General features: G+C 36.6%; 1 protein-coding gene across 1 annotated transcript; it reads left to right on the top strand.

Moving 5' to 3' along the window:
• Nucleotides 1-7,964: 7,964 nt before the first annotated feature.
• On the top strand, nt 7,965-11,937 carry LOC110878209 (myosin-3). Its single transcript, XM_022126479.2, has 7 exons — nt 7,965-8,181; nt 8,476-8,676; nt 8,787-8,909; nt 9,127-9,164; nt 9,266-10,595; nt 10,762-10,835; nt 11,584-11,937. Exons 1-7 carry the CDS (start codon nt 8,104-8,106, stop codon nt 11,789-11,791), a joined length of 2,052 nt encoding a protein of 683 aa, XP_021982171.1. The 5' UTR covers nt 7,965-8,103; the 3' UTR covers nt 11,792-11,937.
• The last annotated feature ends 1,985 nt before the right edge of the window (nt 11,938-13,922 follow it).

The raw sequence follows: 13,922 nt of genomic DNA, 5'->3' as shown, positions 1-13,922 counted from the left end.
ATGATCATGTTATGAAGAATGATACAAGCGTACATAATGTGTCATAATCTCTTTGGTGTAGTAGAACGTGTTGGATGTTCAATGATATGCCATTTTTTTGTAGAACCCCAAAACACCGTTCAATATCTTTTCTCGCACCCTCTTGATACTTCGCAAATTTATTTCTTTTATCGTCTGTCGGGTGTGCAATAGTTTTAATGATTGTCGAGTACGTTGGGTATATTCCATCTGCAAGGTAGTAACCCCGCCTGTATTCCACCCCCGAAACCATAAAACTTGTGTCTAGACCTGTTCCCGCCACTACATCGTCAAATATCTGTGACTGGTATATGATGTTAAGGTCATTAAGCGAACCAGGTAGACCAAAAAAAGCATGCCAGATCCAGAGATCCTATGACGCAACAACCTCTAGAATAATAGGGGGATGGCCATTATCTCCCCGAGTATACTGACCTTGCCAAGCAGTAGGGCAGTTCTGCCACGGCCAGTGCATGCAATCAATGCTCTCGAGCATTCCTTGAAAACCATGTCTTTGTTCGTGTGCTTGATATAATTTTTGAACGTCGTTTGCGTTTGGTTTTCGCATGTATCTCTTGGTATATAATATGCCAGTTGGCGAATAGCCGACGTACATTTTTGTAAAGTAGTGGATCCCCTTTACCCCCTAGCGTCGTATCGCAGTGTGAAAAACGGATCAGACTGGGCCAAGTCGTCTGCGATACGTAAAAAAAGTCGACGACTCATTCGGAACCGACGTTGAAACATCTCGTCCGTGTACACAGGTTCGTCGGCAAAATAATCGGCAACTAATTTATCGTGGGCGGCTATATATTTAAAACGAAAAATAAATTAAATTCATTATAAAATTCATTATTAAATTTAAAAAACAGACTCTAAAAAAAATTAAATTACCTTCTTTGTCTCGGTTTAATTTGGCTCTCCTACTTTGCCATTGGGACGACGCTTCAGAGTTTTCATCCTCCTCCATGAACATCTGAGCCACGTACATAATCATGTTTTCGAAAAATGCTTCATTCTCACCCGAAGACGACGAATACCACGTTGACGAAGAAGATGAAGACATGATTAATTTTTTATAAAAGGTATGAAAGTTGAGAGAGAGATGGGGTGGTAGTGGGTAAAAAATGAGAAAAAAAGATTGAGTTTATATAAAAAATTTGAAGGTTTTGGAGTGGGTTTGAATTAATAGCCGGTTTTTTATAAATAAAGGAAATTAATTTTTTTTTAATTTGTAACGGTCAAAAAGGAGTGGAAAAGGGGCAATTTTTTGTCCTGTTTTGGATCGTCCCTAATGTCTCAAAAGAGATGGTCACGACGGAGAAGAGGGGTGACGGTGTGCCCAAAAATGGGGCATTATTCATGTGTACCACTACAAATGATTTAGGGTTTTAACTTATTGAGTATGACGAATCGGTGGATCATTTATTTTCGGCATGTTCGGTGGCGATTAGAGTTTGGGCGGAATTCAGTAATTGGTGCAACATTCCACCAATATTTGCTTTCGATTTTAAAGATCTGATGGAAATTCATAACTCTATTCAAGGAGATAAAAAAATGAAAAAGATTCTCCGGGGATTGGTTATTATATCGTGTTGGTGCATATGGAAGGCCAGAAACGATTTGGTGTTCAACTAGATTAGGAGAAATTCTCAAGAGATTATGATAGAAATCAAAACGAGAAGCTTTGGGTGGCTAAAAAATAGAACATCTTTCAATTATATAAGTTGGAAGGAATGGTGTAAATATCCCATGTATATGTTGTAATTTAGTCCTTTGCCCGTTTGGGTCGGGGGCATTTGTTCTGTTTTGCCTTTTGCCAAGGCCGGCTCAACCATTTTGGTGGCCTAAGGCGAAGTAAAATTTTGTGGCATTTTTCCCAAAAAAAAGTATATGATTGAAAGTTAAACTTGAAGGGCCCAAGTGTAATTATTTGAAAGATTGTGTTAAAATTTAAAAACAAGAAAAGAAAATGGTGAACCAGGGATTCGAACCCAGGTCTCACCAACATCCATACATACACAAAATCACTACACTACCAACCAACAATCTGTTGATAACCCACACCCTAAATCTTTTATAAATGGACTACGGTCTCAACAAATTGTGGAGGCCCTATAGTTTTGGTGGCCCAAGGCCCAAGCCTTATTTGGCTTACCCTTGGGCCGGCCCTGCCTTTTGCCCGTTTAGGTCGGGGGTTGGTTTTAATGAAGTTTTATTTAAAAAAAAAAGAAACATTAAAGGAATGAAGCGCTAGCAGGAAGCCAGAAAGGTTTGGTAGATTTAAGTATTCCCAACTACCATCCACACCTACCAAAACCCAGAGCTGATGTTGAGGATGAATTGATGAAAAGTGAATACACTATCCACCTCTTTTATGAGTGATCATTCTTTTTTTAAAGGTAAAAAAGTTTGTTTTTAGTGTTTGGCCTTTATTTTATAAAAGTAAGATTTAGGGCATGTTTGGGTAAGCTTTTTGAAATAACTTATTGACTTATTGGCTTTTTGAAAAGTCATAAGCTCTAAAATGATGTTTGGCAAAGCGGGTGTATGTGAGAGGGAAAAGCCAATAAGTCAATAAGTCACAAAATCCTGACTTTTCCAAGAAGATAATAAGTCAATAAGTTGTTTCAATAAGCTTACCCAAACATGCCCTTATTATTAAATATTCTATAACGCGTAGTCATATAACACTTAAAATATAACAAATCGAGCTTAGTTCATAATCTCTAAAACTCAAACCCTAAAATTATCAAAGTGGTTGTGCTAGTAACTAAGCGCCTTCAGTTGATTACAGAAAATGGTTATTAATCATGTGGCACCTTCAATCCAGAATCAATATAAGGCCGGAGGGTATGGAGGTGTCACTCATGTCATCTCACCGTCTATAGCACCTGATGGCGCCACCACCCCACACCGTCGGATTTACGGAGGGGCGCCATTGATGAGGCTTCGCCATGGTAACGAGGAAGGAGGGAGGGGGCAGGTGGGGCCCACATCATTTCATCCAATAAATTTTTTTTTTTAATTTTGTTTAATAGGAAGCTTTATCTCACATCCTGCAAGTTAAGGAATGACGTGATAAAGCCACTGGGTTGACGTGGATCTGACGTGGCCCTGACTTGGCGTGATAAAGCCCCTAAAGAATTTATCCCACACCCTCCAGCCTAAGTAGAGAACTGTGATAACGACATAGTCACTTGTATATGATGTTGGTCAAAAATACAATGGTAAAGAGAAAAAGAGGTGATATATGTGGTTGTAAAATCGTCTTCTAAATCCTACTTAAAACAATAAATGTATGTGTTTATACAATATCAAGACTCTTTATTTAGGGTATGTTTGGCTAAGCTTTTTGAAACAATTTATTGACTTATTGGTTTTTTTCTCTCACATACACCCCTATTGTCAAACATCATTTTTGAGCTTATGACTTTTCAAAAAGCTAATAAGTCAATAAGTTGTTTCAAAAAGTTTAGGCCATGGGGTATGGGGCTTGGGTTGGGGTGTGGGTTGGCTGAAAACGCCTAAGCCACCACCCCGGGGGCTTGGGTTAGGGCGTGGCCCCATTGGCGTGGGTTTGAAGCCGGGCGTGGGGCGGGCTAGTAAGTGACATGGCAGGCTCTCAATGGCCAAACCAAACTCATGCCCCCCAACCCAAGCCCACCATACCCCATGGGCGTGGGTTTAAGTGGTGGGGGAGCTCCCATTCCACGTGTCAACAAATGCCCCAACCCAAACACCATCATACCCCATGTTCTTAGACTGCGGGGTATGGGGCAGGAGTTTGGGCGTGGGTAGGGGAAAACGCCCAAGCCACCACCCCGGGTGGGCATGGGTTTCGGCGTGGCCCTTGGGGCATGGGTTTCAAGCCGGGCGTGGGGCGGTCTGGCCAAGTTGACATGGCGGATTGTGAATGGCCAAACCAGGCTAGCCGTTGGGCTAGCCGTTGGTCTATTTAAAAAAAAAAATCCTTCCTTTATAAATACTTTACAATATTTATCATTTTTCTCACACAAAATCAAACACATAAAACACAATCTCGTCATGAGTTCTTCAAGTTATACTGAATCCTTATCATCATCTGACGATGAGGCGGAAATATTTCTACAAACGATCGCGACGGTGGTGAAAGTTATCGTTGAAAATGAAGAGGAGGAGGAAGAGAGTCAACAACCCAAACGCAGAAGAAGGTACATCGCTCGTGAACGGGTTACCGCTAACGATTTGTTGGTAAGCGATTACTTCTCAGCTGAACCTAAGTATGATGAAAAAATGTTTAGGCGTCGTTTTCGTATGAGTAGAAACTTATTTTTAAGGATATCTAGAGATCTTGAGGAGAAGTATGTTTATTTTCAACAAAAACCCGATGTAACCGGGCAATTAGGATTTACTACGTGGCAAAAGGTCACGGCCGCACTTAGGCAGTTAGCGTACGGCAATAGTTCGGACATTATGGATGACTATTTAAAAATGTCTGCACGTGTAGCTAGAGAAAGTCTTCACAACTTTTGTTCGTGTATTCTAGAACTCTATAGGAAAAGATATTTGAGAAAGCCCTCGTTCAGTGACATGCAACAATTATTGGAACATCACGCAGATTATCATGGGCTACCGGGATGCTAGGTAGTTTAGATTGTATGAAATGGGCTTGGGAACTTTGTCCTACCCAATGGCAAGGCGCTCACACGAGTGGATTTCACGGGAGTCCAGCCATCATGCTTGAAACGGTTGCGTCCCAAGATCTTTGGTTATGGCATGCGTTCTTCGGTATGCCAGGTTCACATAATGATATTACCATCATAAACCACTCGCCCCTTTTCAATGATCGAATAAATGGTATAGGACCCAAAGGAACTTTCTTTGTAAACGGGGTTGAGTATGTGTATGGGTACTACCTAGTTGATGGGATTTACCCAGAGTGGGGGGTTTTTGTAAAATCATTCACAAAACACGGTACGACAGATCCAAAGAGATTAAAGTTTAACAGGGTACAGATGGCTGCACGTAAAGACGTCGAGCGAGCATTCGGTGTTTTGAAGAAAAGGTGGCGAATATTACAAATGCCTTGTCGACTATTGGACAAGGATCAGATTGGAAATGTGATGTACACATGTATCATTCTTCACAACATGATTTTGGAGGACGAAGGTAGAGCGGTCGTTACCCACTATGATGACGATGATTCCCAACCAGATAACGTAACAGACCAAGATAAAGCGGTTAATGAATTTTGGATCAAGTCAAGGGATATACATCACAACCTTCAATCTGATTTGGTGGAACATGTTTCAACGATTCCTGGGTTCGAAACCGACGAAGACGACGAAGACGACGAAGAATGATTGTTTTTTATTTTAATAATTATTATGTTTGTTTATGTATTTAAAAAAATATGTTTTTTTATGTTTTTAATTAATTTAAATATATATTAAAAAAAATGGTGATGTGGCTAGGCCACGCCGGCCCAACCCAAGCCCCACCATACCCCATTAAAACTTGGGTTTGGGTTAACATCCACGTGTCAGCAATTGCCCCAACCCACGCCCAACCCAAGCCCCACCATACCCCGCAGTCTTACCCAAACATGCCCTTAAAATTTATTTTATATTCAACGACGTGTATTCCTTAATATTCTCGTAGCGAAAAAAGGATCTGACTGGGATACTTGAAAACATCAATCACGGATACATTAATTTGTAGAAAAGCAAGTTGAAAGGAACATATTTGTAGAAATTGTTGATAATGATAGTATGGTTAGGTGGTAATTAGATTGACTAAATGTAAAACGTTTAGAAAGGGGCAATTAATAACTTTATAGTAGTGGGGCCTTGAATAAAAGTTTTGAGAATCACGTTCTTCTTCCATTAACTTGTTGGATTATAATCCCTAAGAAAATAATACTTTACTTTATATCGACTTACTTTAACTTTTAAAATATTTAATTTAAGAATATTGTTTACAACATTTCTTGTAACTAGTTTCCCAAATATTCCCAAAAACAAAATAGTATTTCCTAGATAAAAATACAACACTTTTAATTTACAAAATCCCATAAAAATGTCTTTTTTTTTTTTTTTTTTTTTGGGAAATTCTAAATCTTTATCTACTCTTTTTGGCTAACAGCACACTTGAATTTCCCAAATATATTTTAATTATTTTATCAATAACTAGATGCGTTTATTAAACTACAATTTCATCTTTCTAGATACAACAATTAAAATTAAACAAGTACTAACTGTTAGGAACGTGTGTGTCACAAATTATTATAAAAAGAGTAAACTTCCGTTTTACTCCCTGTGGTTTGATCACTTTAACGATTTTACTCCAAACCTTTAAAAATAGCCATTTTACTCCCTGATGTTTTGGTTTTGTTGCCAGTTTGCTCCCTGCGGGGAGCAAAATGGAAACACAAACAATTTGGATGAAGTTAGAGGCAGGGAGCAAACTGGCAAAAAAACCGAAACATCAGGGAGCAAAATGACTATTTTTAAAGGTTTGGAGCAAAACCGTTAAAGTGACCAAACCACAGGGAGCAAATCGGAAGTTTACTCTTATAAAAAATTGGTATATATCATATGAATTGAAACTTTGAAAAATTACAGTTTGTAAAAAGAATTGAAATTTAATAGAACTTGTTTAATAAGAAGAATGGTAATAAATAATGATCTTGTTGAGAACATATATGTGAACGTAGATTAAACCCATTTAGCAAAAGGTTATCCATGTCTGTGATCGTAGACAATGCTGATGATGCGGTCCGTCACCAATTTTAAAGAAAACCCACCGTTCGAAGGCCTACCATGGTAAATTTCTGGCTTGCGCATGACATTTTGTCACAAACAAGACTCCAATCAGCGACCTTCCCTAAAGAAAGTCACAAGGGTACCGCTAGAACAATGATCCTTCGGTAAAAGATTAACGTACGCGGTTTATAAATTTGCAAAAGAAAATAAGAATATGATGCTAGCGATATTGATCCATGATATTATACATTCACTTACTTGAAAAAGTTTTAAGAAACTTTAATTGCAATTTCAATTCTCTTTATTGTCACACTAAAGGGTGGCGGCGCAGCTTGTTGCCTGTTTACCAACTATCTCGATGTAAATTATTAAAAGATATTGATTTTGAAATTGTCACACTAAACATGATGTATATGCTTAACTTCATATCATAAATAATACTCTTCCCTTTTTTATAAAGATTTAAGTTACTACACCTTAACATATATAACCAAACACACCATTAATTCTATGGTATCTTATTCAATCTTGATTGTTGTGATATTTAACCGTTACACATATATTATCTTAAGATGATCACTCATAAATTCTTAATATGGTATCTTATTCAATCTTGGTTGTTGTGATATTTAACCGTTACACACATATTATCTTAACATGATCACTCATAAATTCTTAATATTCCTCACAATAGTTTATATGCTAATTAATAATCAAGTCCTTTGATAGTTGATAACCATTGTGTGTAAGAGAGAGGCACATGCCTCACATGGGTGCACACATTCATGGATTAACAAGGCTGTAATCATGCATATATAACTGTACATCCATCAACTTCAATAATGGAGGATGGGTCCATCTCATCTATATCTTCTCTGGTTTTTGGTCCCAAAATAATGTTCTTAAATTTACATTCTATATTTCAATTACAACTTTCTAATTTTTATAATTAACCCACAAATTTGATCCAAATTTCCAGTTTTTTTTTACTAACAAAATCATTGGTTTTTGTAATATGTGAACGTTACTCTGACATGTAGGCGAATAAAATTAAGTAATATCTTTTAAATTATTTGGTACCTACCTTGTTGTCTAATTAAAGTAAAAAAAATCTTTTAAATTATTTTGGTTCTATTTGTTTATTATTTTTCATTATTATTATTTATTAAAAGCTAATAAAGAAAAAGGCTTCTTACCTTGCATCATTTATGGTGCTGCATCTATGACAGCTATCCCTAAGGGTACAAAACAACACCTTCCTGCAAATGTTGATCCTAATGTAACAACAACAACAAGAACATAATACAAGAAAACAGATAAAAGATTACACACCTGAAAAATGTTCAAATCTGGAAGATGGAAGGGGCAAAACAGCAAGATCAATGTCATGTTTCAGCTCCAGTTTCAAGCAACCCAGGTATAAAGTTCTTGAATTTTTCAATTTTTTTTAAATTATATGAATTTAAATAAAAAAATGAACCTTTTTTCTGGGTTTGATTCAAAATCAAAATTTATTTCTGGGTTTAGTGCAAAATTTAAAATTTATTTCTGGGTTTAGTGCAAAAATTAAAATTTATTTCTGGGTTTAGTTCAAAAATTAAAATTTATTTCTGGGTTTGATGCAAAAATTAAAATTTATTTCTGGGTTTGATGCAAAATTTGAACTTTATTTCTGGGTTTGATGCAAAAAACTAAAATAAAAAAATTGCAGGTGCCAAAGATGAAAGGAAAGGGTTTGATGATAGCTTTGATTCCAGCAGAAACAGGGAAACCAATAGCCAAACTAGCAAGAACACCCATTGTTGATGGAACAGTTACATGGGCTGAACCTATTTATGAATTGGTTAAATTGGTTAGAAATCAAAAGACAGAAACATATAAAGAGAAAATTTATTACTTCAATGTGCAAACAGTAAGAATGTTTTTTAATTTTGATTTTAATTTTAATTTTAATTTTAATTTTAATTTTAGTTTTAATAATAATTTCGGTATAATGTTGGAAATGTGTGTGGATTGTCACAGGGATCTTCAAAATCAGGGTTTGTGGGAGAAGTAGGAGTTGATTTTGCTAATTTTGCAGAGTCAACTGAACCATTTCAGCTTTCTCTTCCCCTCACAGCTGAAAGCACTGGTGCAATTCTACATGTAAGTTCTATATATTTAATTAAAAAAATTAGAATAGAGTGGCAGGTAAACGTGCAACAAGTTGTGCCGCAACCGCAACCCCTTTTGAATAGCAAAACCAATCCTACTGATGATATTAGATTTTAGAATATAATCTCAATTTATATTTATAACATAAAAAGAAAGTAAATGTGATGTGTTTTTAGTTTTTACTAATAGTTTATATGTCATGTGACAGGTTTTTATACAAAAGATGCAACGAACCGACGAATCGAGGTATAAGAAATGCGGTTGGTTAATTATAATATTGGAGTGTTTGTTATCATTTTCAAGGGTTTAGTGTTGATTGTTGATTAATTATTATATTCGAGTTTCAGAGAGTTGGAAGAGAATGAATCTCTACAGTCGGAATCGGTCAAATCAAGGAATCAAGCAAGTGACTACAGTGAGAACGGGAACTCGAACGCTACGAGTAAAAACGGGGGAGAAAATATTGTGAAGCAAAGATCGATCACTGATTGGTCACTGGGTTCGCTTTCGGACAAAAGTATTGCTGATTTGTTAAACAGTCCGGAGGAAAACCACACGGAAGGATCAAAAGATGACGTACAGACGTTGAAAAGCGAAGTTGCCAGGCTGGAACGACAGGCAGAGTTGGCTGAGATGGAATTAGAATCTCTTCGTAAGCAAATATCGAAAGAGAAAAAACGATCACAAGATTTGTCAAATAAGTTTGAGGAAATTAAGGAAGAAAAAGAAGATCTAGAGATGGAATGCGATGAATTAAGGAAAGATTTAAAGCAGGAAAAAAGTTATAGGAAATCGAACAATGAACTGGCTGTTGCGGTTAAAGATTTCGAAAGAAAATTGGAGGAAAAAGATAAAGAAATATCTCAACTTTCGGAAGATATTGAGACCATGTATGTCGAATTAGAGCGCGAGAAGAAAGAGAAAGAAGAGTTAAAGATTCATATCGAAGATATTACAGTCGATTATAAATATTTACTGCAGGAAAACGATGATATGTCTTTGAAATCTTTAACAACAATTAAAGAATACGAACTCCAAGTGAAGAGATTAGAGGAAAAGATAATGAACCAAGCTTTAGAAATCTCGCAATCGTTGGATACGAACGCTGAACTCGAAACTCATATCGATAGATTAGAGAAAGAGTTAGAGAAACAAGGGCATGATTTTGAAGACGATGTGCAAGATTTAATGAAAGCGAAAATAGAGCAAGAGGAACGCGTTGTACAAGCGGAAGAGGCATTGAGAAAGTCAACGTTGACCAACGCTGCGGTTCTCGAGAAAGCAAATCAAGAACTGTTATTGTTGAAAGATGCACACAAGCAAGAAGTGCAGAAGCTCTATGACCAAATTGATCTGCAAGAAGAACAGATTGAGCGAATGTCAATGGAGCTTGAAGCGTGTAGAAAGACGGGAGAAAATAACGGTGATTTGGAAGAATGGGTTAGAGAGAGAGAGACATTGGTGGCGGAAGTTGAGTCGTTGAAGAAGGAATCGACGAGTTGGACGAGTTTGATGAGTGAAAAGAACGTTGTGATTAGAACGTTGAAGTCGGAATTAAAAGTGTTGAGAGGTGATCACAATCAACTGCAACAAAGATTGTTGGTTATCGAGTCGGAGAAAGATAACTTACAGAAAGAAGTTTCGAGATTGGATCAAGAAAATCGGAAATTGGCCAAGGTAAATATATACATACAGGTTTAATGTATAAGTCTTTAGATTTCTGTAAAAAAAAAAAAAAAAAAAAAAAAAAAAAAAAAAAAAAAAAAAAAAAAACAATACCTTTAGAGCGTAAATGGGTCAGGAAAAAAGTTAACTTACCGCGTGATTAATCTTCGATATGCAGGAAAGTAAAGCAGCTTTTAATGCCTCGACTAGCAAGCATGATGAAAGCAGATCTAAACTGGAATCAGGAAAAAGGTATGCACAATTAACTTAAATCTATTTCATCATATCAGTTATATTTGTTTAGCATCCGGCAGCATTTCGACAGTTAGATCCATTTCCTTATGAACGGGTCGATCTGTGTTACGCTGTATCTCTAAAGGTCAAACAGGTAGAAAGTAGCTCAAAGTGTAAAGTACATAGATAGGAGTTATGGTTTTACAAAATTTTGATTTTAGTTCCTAGCTTTTCAAAAGTACATGGATGGTCCCTGCGGTTTGCACTTTGTAACGAATTTAGTCCCCAGCCAACAAATCTAAAGGTTTCAAGAGGTCCAAGTTAGGGACTAAATGCGTTACAAAGTGCAAACTACAAGGACCATCCATATAATTTTTGGCAGAAGTTTGGGACTAAATTTGTTACAAAGTGCAATCACCAGGACCATCCATGTACTTTTGGAAAGCTAGGGACCAAATCGAGAATTTTGGAAAACCACAGCGACTATCCGTGTACTTTACTCTAATGAATAAAACTTTCTATCGTTTTATCAAAAAATATGCATTATAATATATAATTGCAAATCATATTTGATACGCTGATTAGTTTTGGACAAAAAGTGTTTCGGGTCAACCCAACTCAACGAGTACCAATATTTCATGAATTGATCCGAACCCATTTTGATGAATAAATTTAAATTTAAAAAATACGCAGTTTGTCGTCTTTACTAGCATCCATTGACGCATGGATACACACTTAACGACTCTTTTTCTTTTGTGTTTTCTAGCAATGAGGGACGATGTTCGGAGCAGAAACTCAACAAATTATTAAGCGAAATATCAGCGTTGAATGAAAAGAACAAACACATGGAAAACGAGTTGAAAGAGATGCAAGAAAAATATTCAGAAGTCAGTCTAAGATTTGCTGAGGTGGAAGGTGAAAGACAAGAACTGGTAATGGCCTTGCGTAATCTGCGAAACGGTAAAGGGAGATAATACGATTGTAGATGCGCGACGCATAAAGTGTAACAACAGTTATGAACAAAAAAATGATAAAGGTTACAAGTAATATTTTGTTTGGATATTATATCACACAGCATGCACAACCAATAACAAATTAAATACAACATTATTTTTTTTTATTTTGTATGTCTTTCATCTAATGTTGAGTAATTACAGTCTACCTTCAGAGTTTGATCAGTCTCATCACTCCGGAAATGGTTAACGCCCTTTGAATCATTTTTTTCCGTTTTGTTTTCTCTCAATTGGGCATTATACTAGAAACGTCCATCCCTCTTCATACCCTTATAACGCCCAGGGGCGGTGTTGGGTGTGTTATCAAACACCTTCACACCCCTATAATACCCCACTATGCATGGCCTAACGCTCAAAAAAGGCAGTGTTCGGAATGTTATCAAGCCTCTTCACGCCTCTATAATGCACATTACACATGGTCTAAGTAGCTGGATTCTATTTTAACCAAATGTGACATGTAAACTATTTAAAAAAATATAGTTTTGGACGAAAAGTGTTTCAGGTAGTTTTGACTTTTGACCCATTAGATGGTAATATTTATGGGTGCAGAAAAGAGAAGTCATCACCTAACATAGTGATAGCACCATGATCGGAATCAATCATATCCCCTTTATTAGTGTGGGTGCCTAACTTGTCCACTAGGACGACTCAGCATCATCTGCGCGTAAGATATTTGGTTTTTACTAAAACACATTGACTTTTCGATATTGTTAGATACTTCAGCTTCTAAAATTCCTAAAACTATGCGAGTTAACAGTTTCCGGAGGATCCCATGTCTCTAGTTAAGTTTGCAGCATGTGTGATACGGTTCAATATTATCTATCTCATCACATGAATGCGAACAAAAAAGCTGCAAGTTAATTCTCAGGCTTCCAGCATATCGTTCATCTGATGATTCCAAGGAATCCCACTTCTTCAAATATCTGCGAAAAAAATCATTAACTAATTGGTTGATAAAAGAATATTAATAGATGAAGAAAGAAACACATGAGACTTAATCTCTATATAAACAGTTTCAAAGAAGTGCATATATATTGTGACTGCTGAGGTATATGTCATCTGAAGTAGAATAAGTTTGTGAGTGACGATTAAGTCGCTAAGAGTGTTTAATGGTTTTGTCACCAAACATCTGTTCACAATGTTGCTTGAGAAAAATGTGAGGTGTTTATATCAAGTAATGCACATTTCTCAAATGCCAATGGGATTAATTGGTTCTCTATGGCATTTTTCGTGTATGTAGCGGTTAATTCCTAAACTAGTCTCTACTACTTCCGGTGAGAAAATTTTCTAAGCCTTAACCAAACTGACATCTTCAAAAACTTATCTAGAGATGCAAACTACAATACTGCATGTTGCTAAACTAGTTACTTCTTCAACATCTCAACCATCTATATGTTGTGGGATGTATTGGGGCGCCAACCATGCCACCTCAGCGGGGTGCTAGGCGCTCACACAGCCACGGGGAGAGAGGGTGGCATAAAAGAAGGACGTTGATTGATGGTTGAACAATGTTGTAAGGGGGAGTGGGCGCCATGGGGCGTGTTCAGTATCACGGGGTTTAAAGATAGGAAATATAAAAAGGCTCTGTGTCTTACGTGACGCCTATATAACAACAGTTCTTTTTTCCCTTGAGCCCCAATAAAGCAACCCTCAATGAATCTCACATTTAATTGAAGTGTTGAAGAGAAACTTGTGTTAGATTATGGTCTCATTTTTTAATTTGATAATGATGTAGAAGAAACATAAATTATTATTCAAATGGTCTTTGTCTCCAAATTAATGATTAGGAAGTTCACAAGGAGAATTCAAAATAGGATGGGCCTTTTAAAAACATTAAGGCCATAATTGTCAAAGTTTAAGACCACCCGTAAACGCCCATTCACGCCACACAATCACCCTCAGGGGTGTTCTTTTTGAAAAAAAATTGGGTTAGGCTTCTTTGGCCAATAGTTGTTGTCAACATCAGCAACCTTAAAAATGGTTGGATAGATTTTTTTTTTATTTCACTTTTAAATATATACTTACCTTAAACCACATTTACCACTACATCCATTTTAAGATAATGCCCCATAAAGCCCCCTTGCTGACTGAA

This window comes from Helianthus annuus, chromosome 9, assembly GCF_002127325.2.
Source record: "Helianthus annuus cultivar XRQ/B chromosome 9, HanXRQr2.0-SUNRISE, whole genome shotgun sequence".
NCBI classification, from domain to species: Eukaryota; Viridiplantae; Streptophyta; class Magnoliopsida; order Asterales; family Asteraceae; genus Helianthus; species Helianthus annuus.
The sequence above is the reverse complement of the archived record's forward strand: the minus strand, read 5'-3'. Positions and strand labels throughout refer to the sequence as shown.